The sequence below is a fragment of the Salvelinus alpinus genome, chromosome 16, assembly GCF_045679555.1.
Source record: "Salvelinus alpinus chromosome 16, SLU_Salpinus.1, whole genome shotgun sequence".
NCBI classification, from domain to species: domain Eukaryota; kingdom Metazoa; phylum Chordata; class Actinopteri; order Salmoniformes; family Salmonidae; genus Salvelinus; species Salvelinus alpinus.
This window is the reverse complement of record NC_092101.1, coordinates 25,290,270-25,309,296: the sequence shown is the minus strand read 5'-3', so window position 1 is coordinate 25,309,296 and position 19,027 is coordinate 25,290,270. Positions and strand designations below refer to the sequence as shown.

General features: G+C 44.0%; 1 protein-coding gene across 3 annotated transcripts in view; it reads right to left on the bottom strand.

The window, feature by feature from the left end:
- The window catches only part of LOC139541191 (inactive N-acetylated-alpha-linked acidic dipeptidase-like protein 2), a 340,439-nt gene that overhangs the window by 19,250 nt on the left and 302,162 nt on the right, over nucleotides 1-19,027 (bottom strand). For 2 of the 3 annotated variants that reach the window (XM_071345568.1, XM_071345567.1), the window contains exon 11: nucleotides 10,166-10,255. In XM_071345568.1, the coding sequence (XP_071201669.1) occupies nucleotides 10,166-10,255 (90 nt within the window). Of the gene's footprint in view, nucleotides 1-8,577; nucleotides 8,823-10,165; nucleotides 10,256-19,027 lie in introns of those variants that run through there. The other variant, XM_071345569.1, reaches the window with a different exon arrangement.

The window sequence follows — 19,027 nt, the reverse complement described above, 5'->3', positions numbered from 1 at the left end:
CTTCCGCGAAGGAGAAATTAACACCTGCCGCACTCTGCGCGTGAATCTATACCTTTTTCTCCCTGAGTATTCATTACAGAAAACCTCACCTCAAAACGTAATGGATTCAGCGGTGCCTAACCAAGCAAGAGGAGCGTATGGAGGAAATCTGCCATCTTCTCCGCCAGCCTATCCCTACTCCTCCGATACCAGGTATCGTAACCCATAGCCCTCCTTCGTTCATATCCATGCCTGGAAAATATGACGGTTCACCTGGGAAATGTCAGGAACTTCTGATGCAATGCAGCAAATACATTGAGCACAACCCCACTAACTTCACCACCGACAAGAGCAGGGTGGATTTTATTGTCTCTACTCAGAGGCAAAGCCCTGGATTGGGCCACCGCCATATGGACTGCCAACAGCACAGAACTCGGATCCGAGACCCATTTCCACACCCTCTTCAAAGAGGTATTCGATCACTCTCCTTCCGGTCGTCCTATAGGAGACCTCCTCATAGAACTTCAACAATGACACAATTCAGCTGCCGAGTATGCCCTCGAGTTCTGCACCATGGCTGCAGGGAGTGGATGGAGTGAGGCTGCTTTACTTACCGACGAGGGCTCAACAGGGAACTTCAGGCGGAGCTGGCCTGTAGATGTGACCTTCAGGATTTAAATCTATATATTCGTATGTTCATCTCCATCGACCACCTCATCGCCGACCGCCAAAGAACTCTGCCACCCAGGAACCTGAAACCTTGTCTTTCCATGATTCCGTCATCCCGTCCGAGTCTTCCAGAGCCCATGCAGTTGGGCCATGCTCCTCTCCCTTGTATCGAACGTCAAAGGCGGATCCATGAAGGGCTCTGCCTATACTGTGGAGGGAAAAGATAATCTACTCAGCCATTGCCCTATTCATCCCCCACGGAGAGATGAGAAGGGTCCCTCCGCTGCCATGCAGGTAGGCGTGTCCTTATTTCTAAATATCTCCCAGAAGCAATTCTCCATCCCAGTATTGATAACCGTGAAGGGGGTTATTAAGTACGTAGAGAGCTTGATGGATTCGGGAGCAGCAGGTAATTGTATCGATTACCAGCTAGTACAAGATCTTGACATTGATCTAACACCTGTCACCTCTCCCTTAAGGATTAAGACCCTGGACGGGCAGCCATTGAGCACAGGCTTCATTACACACCTGACACAGAGCGTCACTCTCCAGATTGGAGTCTTCCACACCTAAACCATTCAACTCATGGAACTCCCATCCCTCCCAAACAGCCACTCATCCTCGGACACCCCTGGCTTTGTCATCACGACCCTGCCATCTTGTGGCGACAAGGTGAACTACTGTCCTGGTCTTCTACCTGCTTCATCAGTTGTCTCAGCCTACCCTGCAGAGCCACCACCATTGAGGACTCTGCCTCTGCAGTGCCACCTACCATACCATCTAAATACGCCCAGTACAGCAATGTCTTCAGCAAAATCAAGGCCTCCACTCTGCCACCACATCGCACAGGGGACAGTGCTATTGACTTAGTCCATGAGTGTCCCCACCGATGGGCCGTGTTTACCCCCTAACTAACTCTAAAAATGAGGCAATGGAGAACTACATTGATAAAACACTCGCAAATGGTTTCATTCGTCCTTCTTCCCCGGCTGCGTCTAGCTTCTTCTTTGTTGGAGAAAAGGACGGTCTCCGTCCATGTATTGATTACCGTTCCCTGAATGACGTCACGGTCAAGAACCGTTTCCCTCTTCCTCTGATCCCAGCAACCCTTGAATAAGTGGGCCGCGCCAACATCTATACGAAACTCGACCTGCAAAGTGCATATAACCTTGTTCGTATACGTGAAGACGACGAATAGAAAACGGCCTTTATCACCGCACGAGGGTACTACAAATACCTGGTCATACCCTACGGCCTTACTAACGCCCCCACCATCCTTTATGAACGAGGTTTTCCAGGATACGATAAACGCTTTCTCATCGTCTACATTGATGACATCCTGATTTACTCCCACTCCCTAAAGGAACACATACAGCATGTGCAAAAGGTTCTTTAACGGCTCCTTGACCATAATCTTTATGTGAAGACTGAAAAAAGCACCTTCCATGTAACCTCGGAAAACTTCCTCGGTTTCGTACTGACACCTGGAGGGGTCAGCATGGATGAGAACAAAGTCACCGCCGTCAGTAACTGGACCAAACCCAATACCGTTAAGAAACTCCACTGTTTCATTGGGTTCTCCAACTACTATCGCCGGTTCATTCGGAACTTCAGTTCTATTGCCGCTCCCTTCACTACCCTTACCAGCCAAAAGACGCGGACCCTTCAATGGACTGATACCGCCCTGACTGCTTTTAACAACTTCCAAACGCCTCATCACCTCAGCTCCTGTCCTTCGGCAACCTGATCAGACTCCTCCTTTCACCCTGGAGGTGGATGCCTCCGAAGTAGGAGTAGGAGCCATACTCTCTCACCGGGTGGGAACACCTCCAAAATCACATCCCTGTGCCTTCTTCTCCAGGAAGTTATCCTCCGCTGAGAGGAATTACGATGTGGGGAACAGAACTCCTCGCCATCAAGCTGGCCCTCGAGGAGTGGCGCCACTGGTTGGAGGGCGCACAACATCCCTTTCTCGTCCTAACATATCATTGTAATCTGGAATATATCAGAGGGGCCAAGAGGTTAAACTCCAGAAAAGCCTGCTGGGTTCTCTTCTTCACACGCTTCCATTTTCATGTTACTTACATCCCTGGAAAGAAAAACGTAAAAGCTGATGCTCTCTCCTTCCAGTTTGACCTTCTGACCAGTAACTCAGACCCTACACCCATTCTTCCTTCCTCTTGCATTATGGGACCGGTATAGTGGGAGGTTCACTCTGCCATACAAGAAGACCTAACTTCAGACACAGCTCCTCCTGAGACACCAGCTGGGAAGAGTCACGTACCAGCAGCTGTTAGACCCCAACTGATGCAATGGTGTCACACGTCCTTGGGGTCAGGACATCCGGGTATTACACAAACCACCGAACTTCTAGCCCATAAGTTCTGGTGGTCCTAACTGGCATCCGACGTAAGGGATTATGCACTCTCCTGTCCAGTCTGCGCCCAAACCAAAAGCCCTTGTCATCTCCTTTCCGATAAGCACCAACCTTTGCCAAGACCCTGGCCCCACAGCTGTTGACTTCATCACAGACCTTCCTGAATCCTCTGGTAACACCACCATCCTTGTCATGTTAGACTGTTTTTCAAAAATGTGTCGTCTGGTTCCTCTTCCTCATTTACCTAACGCCATGGATTTGGCTGAGTGTATGTTTCAGCAGGTGTTCCATCTGTATGGGATTCTGGAGGACATCGTCTCTGACCGCGGTATGGCGAGCCTTCTGTGACCGCCTGGGGGGTTGCCCTCAGCCTCTCCTCTGGCTACCATCCCCAGACCAACTGGTAGACGGAACGCCTGAACCAAGAAATAGGGAAGTACCTCCGCCAACAATGTTCTGTATCTCCACACGACTGGAGTCGGTATATGGCCTGGGCTGAATACGCTCAGAACTCACTCATGCATTCATCCCTCCGCCTTACTCCGTTTCAGTGTGTACTTGGTTACAAACCAAGTGTTTCCCAGGGAGGCGGAGCCTGGTACTGTCCCAGCTGTCGACATCTGGTTTTTGCGTAGTGAGCGGGTATGGGAGACCACTCACCGGCATCTGCAGGAAGCCTCTAATACCCAAACGCTTTGCCGACAGATGCCGCCGGCCTACGCCACTCTTTCACCCCAGACAGCGTGTGTGGCTCTCTACCAGAGACATCCGGTTCCGCCTCCCCTGAAAAAAGTTCTGTCCTCGGTTCATTGGTCCTTTCAAGATTACCCATCGCATCAACCCTGTTACGTAACACCTCCAGTTACCCCGTCAGTACAAAATCTCCTCGTCCTTCCATGTGTCTGTTAAAACCGGTCACCTACAGTCCTCTTCATACTCCAGTCTCAACCCACAGTGCACCCCCACCGTTGGACGTCGGAGTGGAACCTGCCTACGCCATTCAGGTCATCCTTGATTCCAAACGCCTGAGAGGTCGCATCCACTATCTAGTGGACTGGGAAGTGGACTTCTGCCTCGACGCAGAATGTCGGGTCAGTCCACGAAGGCGAAATTAACACCTGCACCACTCTGCGCGTGAATCTACACCTTTTTCTCCCTGAGTATTCATAACACATAGATTCAGCTAAAAAGACCAGGAAGGTTTTCCAATGCCTTGCAAAGAAGGGCACCTACCGGTAGATGGGTAAAAAGAAAAAGACACTGAATATCACTTTGATCACGGTTTAGTTACTAATTACACTTTGGATGGTGTATCAATACACCCAGTCACTACAAAGATAGAGGGGTCCTTCCTAACTCAGTTGTCGGAGAGGAAGAAAACCGCTCAGGGATTTCACCATGAGGCCAGTGTGATTTGAAAACAGTAAGTTTAATGGCTGTGATAGGAGAACTGAGGATGGCTCAACACCATTGTAGTTACTTCACAATACTAACCTAAATTATAGGGCGAAAAGAAGGAAGTCTGTGCAGAGAAATATTTCAACATGCATCCTGTTTGCAATAAGACACTAAAGTGATCTTGCAAAAAATGTGGCAAAGAAATTCACTTTTTGTCCTGAATACAAATCATGTTTTTTGGGGCAAATTCAACACATCACTGAGTACCACTCCTCATCTTTTCAAGCATGGTGGTGGCTGCATCATGTTATGGATATGCTAGTCGTCGGCAAGGACTAGGAGTTTTTTGGTTGTTGATAAAAAGAAACAGAATAGAGCTAAGAACAGGCAAAATACTAGAGGAAAACCTGGTTCAGTCTGCTTTGTAACAGACAGTGGGAGACAAATTGACAGTCACCTTTCAGCAGGACAATAACCTATAACTCAGGCCAAATATACACTGGAGTTTCTTACCAAGATGACATTGTATGTGCCTAAGTTTGGACTTAAATCGGTTTGAAAATCTATGGCAATGATCAACAACCCACTTGACAGAGCTTGAATAATTTAAAAAATAATAATGGGCAAATATTGTACAATCCAGGTGTGAACAGCTCTTAGAGACTGACCCAAAAAGACTCACAGCTGTAAACGCTGCCAAAGGTGTATTGACACAGGAGGGTGAATACTTATCTAATCAAGATATATTAGTATTTTATTTTTCATTAATCTTATTTTTTCATTGACATTTCAAGACAAATACATTTTAACCCCAATTTTTAATGTAACAAAATGTGAAAAAAGTCAAGGGGTCTGAATACTTTCCAAATGCACTGTCAAGGGGTGTGAATAGTATTATGACTTAACACATTTTGTAACGTTACAGCCTTATTCTAAAATTGATTCAATTGCCCCCCCCCCGTCAATCTACATACAATACCCCATATTGACAAAGCAAAAATAGGTTTTTAGACATTTTTGCAAATGTATTAAAAAGGTAAAAAACTGATATCACATTTACAGAAATATTCAGACCCTTTACGCAGTACTTTAAAGCCCCTTTGGCAGCGATTACAGCCTTGATTCTTCTTGGGTATGACGCTACAAGTTTGGCACACCTGTATTTGGGGTGTTTCTCCTATTCTTCTCTGCAGATCCTCTCAAGCTCTGTCAGGTTGGATGAGGAACTTCGCTGCACAGCTATTTTCAGGTCTCTCCAGAGATGCTCGATCGGGTTCAAGTCTGGGCTCTGGCTGGGCCACTCAAGGACATTCAGAGACTTGTCCCGAAGCCACTCCTGCGTTATGTGCTTAGGGCCGTTGCCCTGTTGGAAGGTGAACCTTCGCCCCAGTCTGAGGTCCTGAGCGCTCTGGAGCAGGTTTTCGTCAAGGATCTCCCTGTACTTTGCTCCGTTCATCTTTCCCTCGATCTTGACTAGTCTCACAGTCCCTCCCGCTGAAAAACATCCCCACAGCATGATGCCGCCACCACCATGCTTCACCGTAGGGATAGTGCCAGGGTTCTTCCAGACGTGACGCTGGCATTCAGGCCAAAGAGCTCAATCTTGGTTTCATCAGACCAGAGAATCTTGTTTGTCATGGTCAGAGTCCTTTAGGTGCCTTTTGGAAATCTCCAAGTGGCCTGTCATGTGCCTTTTACTGAGGATTGGCTTCCGTCTGGCCGCTCTACCATAAAGGCCTGATTGGTGGAGTGCTGCGGAGATGGTTGTCCTTCCGGAAGGTTCTCCAATCTCCACAGGGGAACTCTGGAGCTCTGTCAGAGTGACCATCGGGTTCTTGGTCACCTCCCTGACCAAGGCCCTTCTCCCCCGATTGCTCAGTTTGGCCAAGTGGCCAGCTCTAGGAAGAGTCTTGGTGGTTCCAAACTTCTTCCATTTAAGAATGATGGAGGCCACTGTGTTCTTGGACCTTCAATGCTGCAGAAATGTTTTGGTACCCTTCCCCAGATCTGTGCCTCGACACAATCTTGTCTCGGAGCTTAACAAACAATTCCTTCGACCTCAGGGCTTGGTTTTTGCACTGTCAACTGTGGGACCTTATATAGACAGGTGAGTGCCTTTCCAAATCATGTCCAATAAATTGAATTTACCACAGGTGGACCAATCAAGTTGTAGGAACATCTCAAGGATGATTAATGGAAACAGGATGCACCTGAGCTCAATTTCGAGTCTCATAGCAAAGGGTCTGAATACTTATGTAAAAAAGGTATTTCAGTTGTTTGTTTCTGTATAAATTAGCAAAAATGTCTAAACCTGTTTTTCCTTCATTATGGGGTATTGTGTGTAGATCCATTTTAGGTTAAGGCTGTAACATAAAACAAAATGTGGAAAAGGGGAAGGCGTCTGAATAATTTCCGAGATAAATGGTTTTCAGCATTGTTGCCCAGTAGTCAAAACCACAGTGTATTTTATGTAGTTATTTAATTGGTTGAATGTCATATTATAAACAGTTGTTTTTGTACTGTTGTCCCTGCAATCATCAGACATCTTGAATTATTGAAAAAATCTTTTGTCATTGAAAATGAAGATGGCTAAATTATTTGAATGAGCTCTGTATTTACAATTATTTAAATGAGCTATGTAGCAACTACAGTGCCGTGAAAAAGTATTTGCCCTCTTTCTGATTTTGCATGTTTTTTTATACAATACCTAATATTACAAAAAGGGAACCTGAGTTTACAAATACAAAAAAGTATAATTATTTTATTTATTTAATTAATAAAGTTATACAACACCCAATTCCCATGTTGGAAAAAGTAAATTGCCCCCTTGCGCTCCGTAACTGCTTCTGCCACCTTTACCTGCAATGACTGCAGCCAAATGCTTCCTGTAGTTGTTGATCAGTCTCTCACATGGGTGTATAGGAATTTTCGCCCACTCTTGCTTGCAGAATTGCTTTAACTCAGCAATATTTGTGGGTTTTAAAGCAAATCCTGTCACAACATATCAATTGGGATTAGATTTGTTGCTTTTTAGCCATTTTTTATGTAGACTTAATTGTGTGTTTTGGATCATTGTCTTGCTGCATGACCCATGACCCGGATGGCCTGACATTCTTCTGTAGAATTCTGATACAGAGCAGAATTCATGGTTCCTTCTATTAAGGCAAGTCGTCTAGGTCCTGAGGCAGCAAAGCATCCCCAAACCATCACACTACCACCACCATGCTTGACTGTTGGTATAAGGTTCTTACTGTGGAATGCAGTGTTTAGTTTTCGCCAGACATAATGGGACCCATGTAGTCCAACAAGTTATACTTTGACTCATATGTCCATAGCACATTCTTCCAAGAAACTTGCTGATCATCCAGGTGCTTCCAGGAGCTTTTTTGCAAACTTAAGTCAACTTTTTGGACAAGATGGGTCCCATTATGTCTGGCTAAAACCAAACACTGCATTCCACAGTAATAACCTCATACCAACAGTCAAGCATGGTGGTGGTGGTAATGTGATGGTGGCCTGGCAGTTTACTTCTTCATGACACTGTATGTCCCCATGATTAAACATGTTCCTAAACAAAGCATTATGACATATATTTCACAGATGGAGAAACTGTGGCCACATCACAATAATGATTATTGTGACACATTTGGTGGGGAAAGATCCTATTCCTCTTATGGGATTCCTCTCATGGAACTATTTTCTTTGTGGTTAAGGATGGGGCCTGGGAGTTTTCACAGAGATGTTTTGCTTTCTTTTCTGTGGCTGTGTGGATCCGGCAGCTGTGTATCACACTGTGTAATCCCCCGAAATCGGGAGAAGTCCCCTGATAAGACAATCTTGCCTCTCCAAAGTTTTTCTGACACCACTGTTGCTGTACTGTGTGTGTGTGGTGTCACAATCACCAGCGAGAGATCTTTTCTCTTTATTATTCAGTAAAGTTTCTCAACCTTGCACCATAAAGCTGAAAAATATATTTTGACATATGATATATCTCCAACCACGTCCTCGGAATTATAAATCACAGCCAATTTGCACTCAAATAGTCCCAATGACCAATTTACATTGGAGTTAAAATAATGCTCAACATTCACCATGTGAATATTTAAATTTGAGAATAACATCTTGGACTGCCTCTTTTCATTTTCACTACCCCCTTTATCACTTGCCATTGTACTACTATTGCTGAATGTTTTATGTCATTGCTTTTCCTTTTCCTTAGCTCTTAACACTTCACACAAACAACGTGTGGCACATTACATTATCTCCAAGGCTGTGATGAGGAGCTCTAACGACAGCCATATTTCTTTCTGCCGTCATATTTGTGGCCTTCCTCGCTGGAGACAAAAATGTGTATAAAAGCTTGGGCTTTTTTCTGCTTCCCAACCAGCAACCGTTCCTCCTGAAGACAAAGAACAGGTAGGGAGAAAAATAAGCTGTCAGGAGCCAGCCTTTAGCTGAGCAATCAGCGTCTGGCCAAGACGTGAACGACTGAGTGCTGGCTTTAAATAAAGCAACACGCCACTACATTGGGTCACTCATCCTTCAGACACACACACACACACACACACACACACACACACACACACACACACACACACACACACACACACACACACACACACACACACACACACACACACACACACACACACACACACACACACACACACACACACACACACACACACACACACACACACACACACACACACAGTAACACTTAGAGACACACACACACACACACACACACACACACACACACACACACACACACACACACACACACACACACACACACACACACACACACACACACACACACACAGTAACACTTAGAGACACACACACACACAGTAACACTTAGAGACAGACACTGATACAAAGTCCTTCATATGAAGATTGGCCGGAGGCGACAACAAGGGGGGTCGGGTCACACAGAGGTCTGACCTTCAGTCTGTCCACAGGATGACTGTCAGTCTGCCCATAGGCTAAAGATGGTAAGCTGTTTTGTGTGTGTCTGTTTGTATGTTTATGTGTATGTGTGTGTGTGTGTGTGTGTACACTACCGTACAAAATGTTAGGGTTACATAGAAATGTCCTTGTTTTTGAGCATTTCAAATTTCACATTTCTTGTCCATTAAAATAACATCAAATTGATCAGAAATACAGTGTGGACATTGTTAATGTTGTAAATGACTATAGTAGCTGGAAACGGCAATTTTTTTTTTTTTTTTTATCTTGTTCTAACAAATATGAAATTTGTTCCGAAGAAAAGGATGGAAGGGAAACAGAAGAAAAATGTCCACATATTACAGTACTATTGAAGTATACTAACGGCACACCAGTTTGACACTTTGGAGACAGAAATGTGGGCACATTTGGGATGATGAATGAGAGTCTGTGAGCATGACGGGAGAGCAATTCAGGCTTAAGCCTAATATCTTCTTTGCATTAAAATGAAGAGCTGAACGGTAAGCAGGATGCACACTGTATATCAATGTTTGTTCCTAACTAGCCACTGCCTCAAGGTTTGGCTTAGAGAGCTAAAAAAGACAGAATGGTCTGACAACACATGAAAAGGCTTCTAAAACCATATTCCACATCCACACTACCTGCCAGTCTCAATTAAGCTCCGCTCCTTACTCCACTCCACTCCAGTCCATGAATGAATTAATTGTTTTAATTTGCCAAGCCCTTGTAAGGATACCGGTGCCTCAAGACAGTTGAGAGATGGTCTCTTACCTTAGCGATAGTCTCATGGAATTTGAAGAGGGGATCCAAGGTCTCTGGTGACTCTGCAGAAAACAGGGCTTCAGAGAGAAAACTGCTTTTCTGGGGGAAAAGAAAATAACATGCCAAATATCATACTATTATTGATGTTGATATCCAGCTATTGGATTTGGTTGAAATATTCACAGCTTCATACTACAACTTCAGTTTCATACTATAGGCCAGGGATCATCAACTAGATTCAGCCGCGGGCTGATTGTTTTCTTGAGCGGATGGTCAGGGGGATGGAACATAGTTACAAATAAGTTGTAGACTGCAAATTGACCGCAAGAAGCCCAAACAGATATGTTTGACTAAAGCATAATTTCAAACCTTGCTTACATTTGTATAGGATCACATATATCTCTCTATTATGTGTGGGAATACTTTGGAACAGATTTCCACAATGTAAATGACTTGGGGCTGATTTGCTGGTGTTTTTACAGTATTTTATGTTCCCCCCAACAATTTTTTAAATAATTGGGGCCAAATAAAAAACCCTGCTGGTTAAATTCGTCCCGCATGCGGGCCGCCAGTTGGGTGACCCTGCCATAGGGTATTTACCTGTTATGTGACTGTCTCATAAACAGGGTTGAGAATATTCTGAGACCATTCTATGCTAATCGGCAAACCACTTTCATCATCCACAGATCTCCCTTCACGGCTGCAATGATCTGAGGCAGACGTATTTTCTCTTATGTTGCACTACAATTCACAAGGCCATTAATTCCAAAACAACACCAAACCTTTTCAGCGACATGCCACTGTCAGGTCTTTTGTACGGCTGTCAGACACATGCTCAGAAGTGGCACTCAAATAATACCTTACAGAGAGCCTCAGCCTCTCCATACAGCATCACAAGCAGCTCTGATTAAACATCTAAATATTTCAGACCACTTTGCAGCATGAGGAAGTGGCCAATAGTGGAGGATTATAAAACACACCACAGTCTCCAGCCCCAGCCATCTAGGGCAGGATTCCCAGGTTATTGGGGAGAAAAAGGTGAGTCACACATGAGTCATCAGCCAGAGCAGAGCCAGGCTAACAGTTGAAGTGGCTCTGTCCTCCTCAGCCATGCTACTCCTCACTGACAGATTAAAGAAATAATGGAAGTAGCAGCCCCCCACTGTTGTGACACATAGGCTGGGCTACATAGAGAACCCAACACAGGAGGAGGTGCAGATATTCAAGTATATTTGCACACAAACTCATCAGACATTTAGGAAATACACCTAAAGGCCATTGTACAAATACTTTGGGTGCCAAAACAGATACTTTGTGTAGGTGAAGTAAAGGAGCACAAGGATTAAATGTTCAGACCGATGGCCATTAAAGACAACACTTCTGTCTCCTTTAGTTAAAGTCCTTTCTGTTTCTCCGTAAAGTTTTATTTTACTATGTAAGTCAGTTAAGAACAAATTCTTATTTTCAATGACGGCCTCGGAACAGTGGGTTAGCTGCCTTGTTCAGGGGCAGAACGACAGATTTTTAACCTTGTCAGCTCGGGGATTCGATCTTGAGACCTTTCGGTTACTAGTCCAACGCTCTAACCACTAGTGGCCTATGGAGTACTATCATCAGGACACTTCCTATATCTGTTAGGAGCCATCAAGTACCTTTTACATTGTTAGGTGATATGCGGTATACTGCAAGGTGCCTAATGAATGGACAACAAGACCATCCACTGCTTTGATCCTCAGTGTGTCTAATTGTTACTTCAATAATTTTCTACACAGAGCACTGCATCATACTAATCTGTTCACTGAGTATGGACCAAAGGCTAGATTCAAATTGTACCATTGTTTGAGTAGTTAACCTGAATATGTACGCTTGAAACGAGCAGATTGCGTGTCCCCGGGTAACCCAATTGTAGGTGTACTAGGTGTCACAATTCCCTGTGGAATGGGGTGGGTGTTCCCTGCCAGGCCTGTTAGTAGGATCCTGCCTGCCAACTGGTGGGAGTAAGGTAAACGCAGGAGGGGGAGCAGGGTGGGCGGATGGAGGCGCTAGAGTCAAGTGGTTGATCTCCTGTTTTGCTGATGACTGTAGTTCTGTTGGGCAACTCCCGCTCTTAATCCCCCCAGAAAACAAACACAAAACTAGCAGGAGGGCTGGAGGATAGGATGAGAATCAAGAGCAACAAGACTGTTGGCTTCTGTCCTGACCGTACCACAAGGGGGTCACTGAGTTCTGTTTAAAGATCAGACACAAATGGTAGGATTGTTAAACGTTTGCCTACCGACAGTACTTAGCACCTCTGAACAGAGTGTCAGCAGTCAATCTCTTTTGTGTTCACAGAGAAAAGACTTTGGAAGTTGTCAGCCACTCAGCCTTGTTAAAATACTCCAAACCAGAAGGTGGAAGTAGCGTTGTTTGGAAATGCATATCCGTGCGTATTGCTTTTGGTCTAGATTCCAAGCTATATGCGCTAATGCTGCTATTTTGTAGATAGCCCTTGTTGATACTAGCAAGCAGGCCACAGCTAGATAACTACCTAGCAAGACGACGAATAAACAATTGAATTCACTCTCTATAATCCCATACTGCCAGTGCCAGCCAATAGCCAAATGTTTAGTTAGCTAACATTAGCCTATTCGCAAGCTAGCACAATGAAGCTAGCACAATGAAGCTAGCTAGCTAAAGACACTGCACTAACTAGGCAGCTACTGTAACACAGGCAGCTGTTTCACGGAAATTAGCTAATCCATTGTGATTTAATTCTAATGTCAATACTTACTACGGTGGTTTTCACTATATTCGGTGGTGGAGAGTAGAGAGCAGAACACACATTGTTTATGTAAGCTGGAAAATGAAGCTTTGAACGGAGTAATCAGCGTGAAGATGTAGGTTACAGGAGGCTGCTGAAGGGAGGAAGGCTCATAATAATGTCTGGAATGGAGCAAATGGAATGGTATCAAACACATGGAAACCATTATTTTATGTATTTGATACCATTCCACTAATTCCGCTCCAGCCATTACCACGAGCCCGTCCTCCCCAATTCAGGTGCCACCAACCTCGTGTGATGTAGATCATCCTCCCCAATAGCCCCAGGCTTTGACGTGTGGGATACTCTGGCTGGGAGTGCTTTGAGCTGTTTAGTGCAACATCATTAAATAATAATAATAATACATTTATTTGATATAGTGTTTTTCATTACAAACAAGAATCTCAAAGTCATGTTGAAAACCAAAACAAATGTAGGGATCTGTCACTTCATGGCTGATGGTCTTCTACAGCTTCAGATGCCTTTAGGCATTCAGAAAGGCAGTCAGTAGCAGTAGCTTGAGCGGCGGGAGCATCGGTGATAGACAGGCAGGGAGAAATGTCAGTCAAATAGGCCTCCTGTTAGACAGGAGCTCTTCATCAGGCACGTCCTCTCCACCTCCTCCGTAAGTAGGCTGGATCCTCCACCTGGGAGTTGCTTCGGCGACTGTAAAAGCGCCAGAAAACACCACCACACCTCGATAGTAGTCTGGAAGTGTCCCCTACGAGGCTGCCATTCCCTCACATCCTTCCAGGAACCGGGACAGGTGAAACAAACTGAAGGTGATGTGAATGCATCATTCAAATACCATTAGCCAGCTAACTAGCTACCTAGCTAGCCAAGCCAAATAAACATACTTGCCGTCATCAGGCCTGCAACTCTATGGTTTATCACCAGAAATGTCAGATCAACCCTCATTAAGTTAACAAAAACAAAAAGTTAATTGAAAAATGCAATTGAAACGACTTAAAAATACAGAAAATCTGTATAATATATCCAGAGCTCTCTGCCTAGGCGACCTCACAGCGCCATGGCAAACATGGAACCAAATTCCAGAGCATTTCCCAGCCTCCAGAACTGACCCAGCTAGCACATAACATTCTGAGAAACATATATTTAAGAGTTGTGAGAGTGTGGTTGTCCTATGGTTATTTTGTATACAGTAAAACCTTTCACAACTTTCTGGGAATGGTGCAGGGTAGTTAATTTGCTTTGGAACGTTCTCAGCACATTTAAGGAACTTGACAAAAAACGTTATTTTCTTGGTATTTCATTACTTTTAATTCACTACTTTAACAGAACGTTTCCTAAAAGTTCAAACATGGTTACATTTCATTTCAATTTTGATAATGTTTGAGGAATGTTCTCCAACTGGTTTGACATTGAGAATATTATCAAATAGTTCAGAGAATGTTAAGAAACAGTGTTCTTCTTTGGAATTTCAGTACTTCAGCATAACGTTTCCTACACGTTTCCTCATGGTTCAATTTAAAGTCATGTTCTCAAATTGTTCTGAGAACAGTAAGAAAACTTTCCCCCCCAAAAATCAAGAAAACTTTTGAGACCGTTCTAAGAATGTTATTTAAAATACATTCCATTCTCAACATCAATGTCACTCCCTGACCATAGAGAGCCTTTTATTCTCTATGTTGGTTAGGTCGGGGTGTGACTAGGGTGGGTTATCTAGGTTATTATATGTCTATGTTGGCCTGGTATGGTTCCCAATCAGAGGCTTATCGTTGTCTCTGATTGGCGATCATATTTAGGCAGCCTTTTCCCACTGGGTTTTTTGTCAGATCTTGATAATTTGTGTGTAGTTGCCAGTGAGCACTGCATTTGACTTCACGTTTCGTTTTGTTCTGTATTGTTTTGGTGAGTTTCATTTATTAAACATGTGGAACTCTACGCACGCTGCGCCTTGGTCCTTTAATTCTACAAACAATCGTGACAATCAACAAAACTCTCTTTATCCTCTATCTTGTTAAGTGTGTTCAAGTGTGTGGTCCACGCCCACTAATTGGCCACACCTGATCTTAATGAGTGCTAACTGTTATAACTAACTGTTATAGGCCTATTTCTATTTTGCCCTGTTTATTAAAGTGGTGGAAAAACTTGTCAATAATCAACTGTCTGGCTTTCTTGATATCTATAGTATTCCCTCTGGTAAGCAATCTGCTTTCCGCTCAGGTTATGAATGTGTCACTGCAACCTTAAAGGTCCTCAATGATGTGACCATTGTCCTTGATTCTCAGCAATGTTGTGCTGCTATTTTTATTGACTTGGCCAAAGCTTTTGATACGGTAGACCATTCCATTCTTGTGGGCCGGCTAAGGAGTATTGGTGTCGCTGAGGGGTCTTTGGCCTGGTTTTCTAACTACCTCTCTCAAAGAGTGCAGTGTATAAAGACAGAACATCTGCTGTCTCAGCCACTGTCTGTCACCAAGGGTGTACCCCAAGGCTCGATCCTAGGCCCCACGCTCTTCTCAATTTACATCAACAACATAGCTCAGGCAGTAGGAAGCTCTCTCATCCATTTATATGCAGATGACACAGTCTTATACTCAGCTGGCCCCTCCCCGGATTTTGTGTTAAAAGCTCTACAACAAAGCTTTCTTAGTGTCCAACAAGCTTTCTCTACCCTTTACCTTGTTCTGAACACCTCCAAAACAAAGGTCATGTGGTTTGGTAAGAATGCCCCTCCTCCCACAGGTGTTATTACTACCTCTGAGGGTTTAGAGCTTGAGGTAGTCACCTCATACAAGTACTTGGGAGTATGGCTAGACGGTACACTGTCCTTCTCTCAAATCAAATCAAATTTTATTGGTCACATACACATGGTTAGCAGATGTTAATGCGAGTGTAGCGAAATGCTTGCTTCTGCTTCTAGTTCCGACCATGCAGTAATATCTAACAAGTAATCTAACAATTTCACAACAACTACCTTATACACACACAAGTGTGAAGGAATGAATAAGAATATGTACATATAAATATATGGATGAGCGATGGCCATGCAGCATAGGCAAGATGCAGTAGACGGTATAGAGTACAGTATATACATATGAGAAATGTAGGGTATGTAAACATTATATAAAGTAGCATTATTTAAAGTGACTAGTGATACATTTATTACATCCAATTTTTAATTATTAAAGTGGCTAGAGATTTGAGTCAGTATGTTGGCAGCAGACACCCAATGTTAGTGATGGCTGTTTAACAGACTGATGGCCTTGAGATAGAAGCTGTTTTTCAGCTTTGATGCACCTGTACTGACCTCGCCTTCTGGATGATAGCGGGGTGAACAGGCAGTGGCTCGGGTGGTTGTTGTCCTTGATGATCTTTTTGGCCTTCCTGTGACATTGGGTGGTGTAGGTGTCCTGGAGGACAGGTAGTTTGCCCCCGGTGATGCATTGTGCAGACCTCACTACCCTCTGGAGAGCCTTACCGTTGTGAGTGGAGCAGTTGCCGTACCAGGCGGTGATACAGCCCGACAGGACGCTTTCGATTGTCCATCTGTAAAAGTTTGTGAGTGTTTTCGGTGACAAGCCAAATTTCTTCAGCCTCCTGAGGTTGAAGAGGCGCTGTTGCGCCTTCTTCACCATGCTGTCTGTGTTGGTGGACCATTTCAGTTTGTCCGCGATGTGTACGTCGAGGAACTTTCCACCTTCTCCACTACTGTCCCGTTGATGTGGATAGGGGGGTGCTCGCTCTGCTGTTTCCTGAAGTCCACGATCATCTCCTTTGTTTTGTTGACGTTGAGTGTGAGGTTATTTTCCTGACACCACACTCCGAGGGCCCTCACCTCCTCCCTGTAGGCCGTCTCGTCATTGTTGGTAATCAAGCCTACCACTGTAGTGTCGTCTGCAAACTTGATGATTGAGTTGGAGGCGTGCATGGCCACACAGTCATGGGTGAACAAGGAGTACAGGAGAGGGCTGAGAACGCACCCTTGTGGGGCCCCAGTGTTGAGGATCAGCGGGGTGGAGATGTTGTTTCCTACCCTCACCACCTGGGTGAGGGTGGTGAGGGTATCAACGCTGCAGGCTAAAGTTAGAGGAAACCAAGTCTAGATTTATCATAATCACTCCTCTTTCACCCCAGCTGCCAAACTAACCCCGATTCAGATGACCATCCTACCCATGCAAGTTTACGGAAACGTAATTTATAGATCGGCAGGTAAGGGTGCTCTCGAGCGGCTAGATGCTCTTTACCATTTGAACATCAGATTTGCCACATCACTGCACTCCTCTGTAAACTGGTATACTCATCGCAAGACCCACTGGTTGATGCTTATTTATAAAACCCTCTTAGGCCTCACTCTGAGATATTTACTGCAGCCCTCATCCTCCACATACTGTACATCACCCGTTCTGCCAGTCACATTCTGTTAAAGGTTCCCAAAGCACACACATCCCTGGGTTGCTCGTCTTTTCCGTTCGCTGCAGCTAGCGACTGGAACGAGCTGCAACAAACACTCAAACTGGACAGTTTAATCTCAATCTCTTCATTCAAAGACTCAATCATGGACACTTTTACTGACAGTTGTGGCTGCTTTGTGTGATGTATTGTTGTCTCTACCTTCTTGCCCTTTGTGCTGTTGTCTGTGCCCAATAATGTTAGTACCATGTTTTGTGCAGCTACAATGTTGTGCTGCTGCCATGTGTTGCTACCATGTTGTTGTCATGTTGTGTTGCTACCATGCTGTGTTGTCATGTGTTGCTGCCATGCTGTTGTTGTTGTCTTAGGTCTCTCTTTATATAGTGTTGTGTTGTCTCTCTTGTTGTGATGAATATTTTGTCCTATATTTTTATTGTATTATTATATTTTTTTTTATCCCAGCCCCCGTCCCTGCAGGAGGACTTTTGCCTTTTGGTAGGCCGTCATTGTAAATAAGAATTTGTTCTTAGCCGACTTGCCTAGTTAAATAAAGGCTAAATAAAAATGTAAAAGATGCTTGAAATGTTTCCTTTGAAATGGGGTCTGTTTAAATTGACTAAAATGACCAGCTTTGTATGAGTAAAGAAAACATGGCATGCTAGCTCCATCCTGGTGGCGCAGTGGACTAATTCCATGGATAGAGAACAGAAGATCATAGGTTTGAATCTCACTGATGCCATGCCACAATGAAAACATTCTGAGAACATGTTATTTAAATACCTTCCTTCTCAGAACATTAATAAAACCTCCTAGGAAAACTTTCAGGGAACCATAGTTAAACATTCTCAGAACCTCCCTGAAACCTAAAAATCTACATTCCCAAAACAGGTAAAATGTTCACTTCTGTTCTCAGAACGTTTAAAAACTGTTCTGTTTTACCAGTCAGGATGGCTTCAAAGGGAAAACAAAAACGTACGTTCCCACAACTTCCAAGGAACCAAATGTGCTAGCTGGGAATGGTCTATTGTTGGCAACAACAATACATGAATATTCATCCACAAAGAGAGGGAAATAATCAGAGGTGTGGCGAGGCAGGGGAGGAGAGTGGGATCAGCTGTCGTTTCATGCAGATATCACTAACTTAATCAACCGGGAACTACAGAGTAAAAGTTAATGTAGTGAGTTCAAGTGAAATAAGGATTCCATAAGGACAGTGCCAGCCACATAAAAAGAGGTGAACCTTTTCGCCTGAGGAAAAGGAGACAAAAAGCAGCATTGTCAAGTTATTTCCACTCCAGCTGCATTTTCATTGATTCCTTCATTATTTTATTTTGGGCTGGAGCAATAGGTACTGAACCCTGCAAAGATTTTTTAACTCCATTTAATGGGTAATACGAATAGAGCAAAGATGTTCTGCAAGTAATGCTCATAATATGAGCTTTGATATGAAAACAGTACAGTTGATTCAGTAGGCCTTTGCTTGTTTTATGGAGGGTTTACAATGTCTGTTTCTGATAATCTTCCAAAACACTGACTCTCATAGAGGACAACTTATTGCTTTAGTAGAATCCCTGAGGAGAGATACTGATTCGCCTTAGTGACTAAAGTTAATGGGAGGTTATGTTATCCAAAATAAGTTTTAAAAAGTTAATTGAGGATTGCAGTCGTAATTCAGAGGAAAGATCATTATA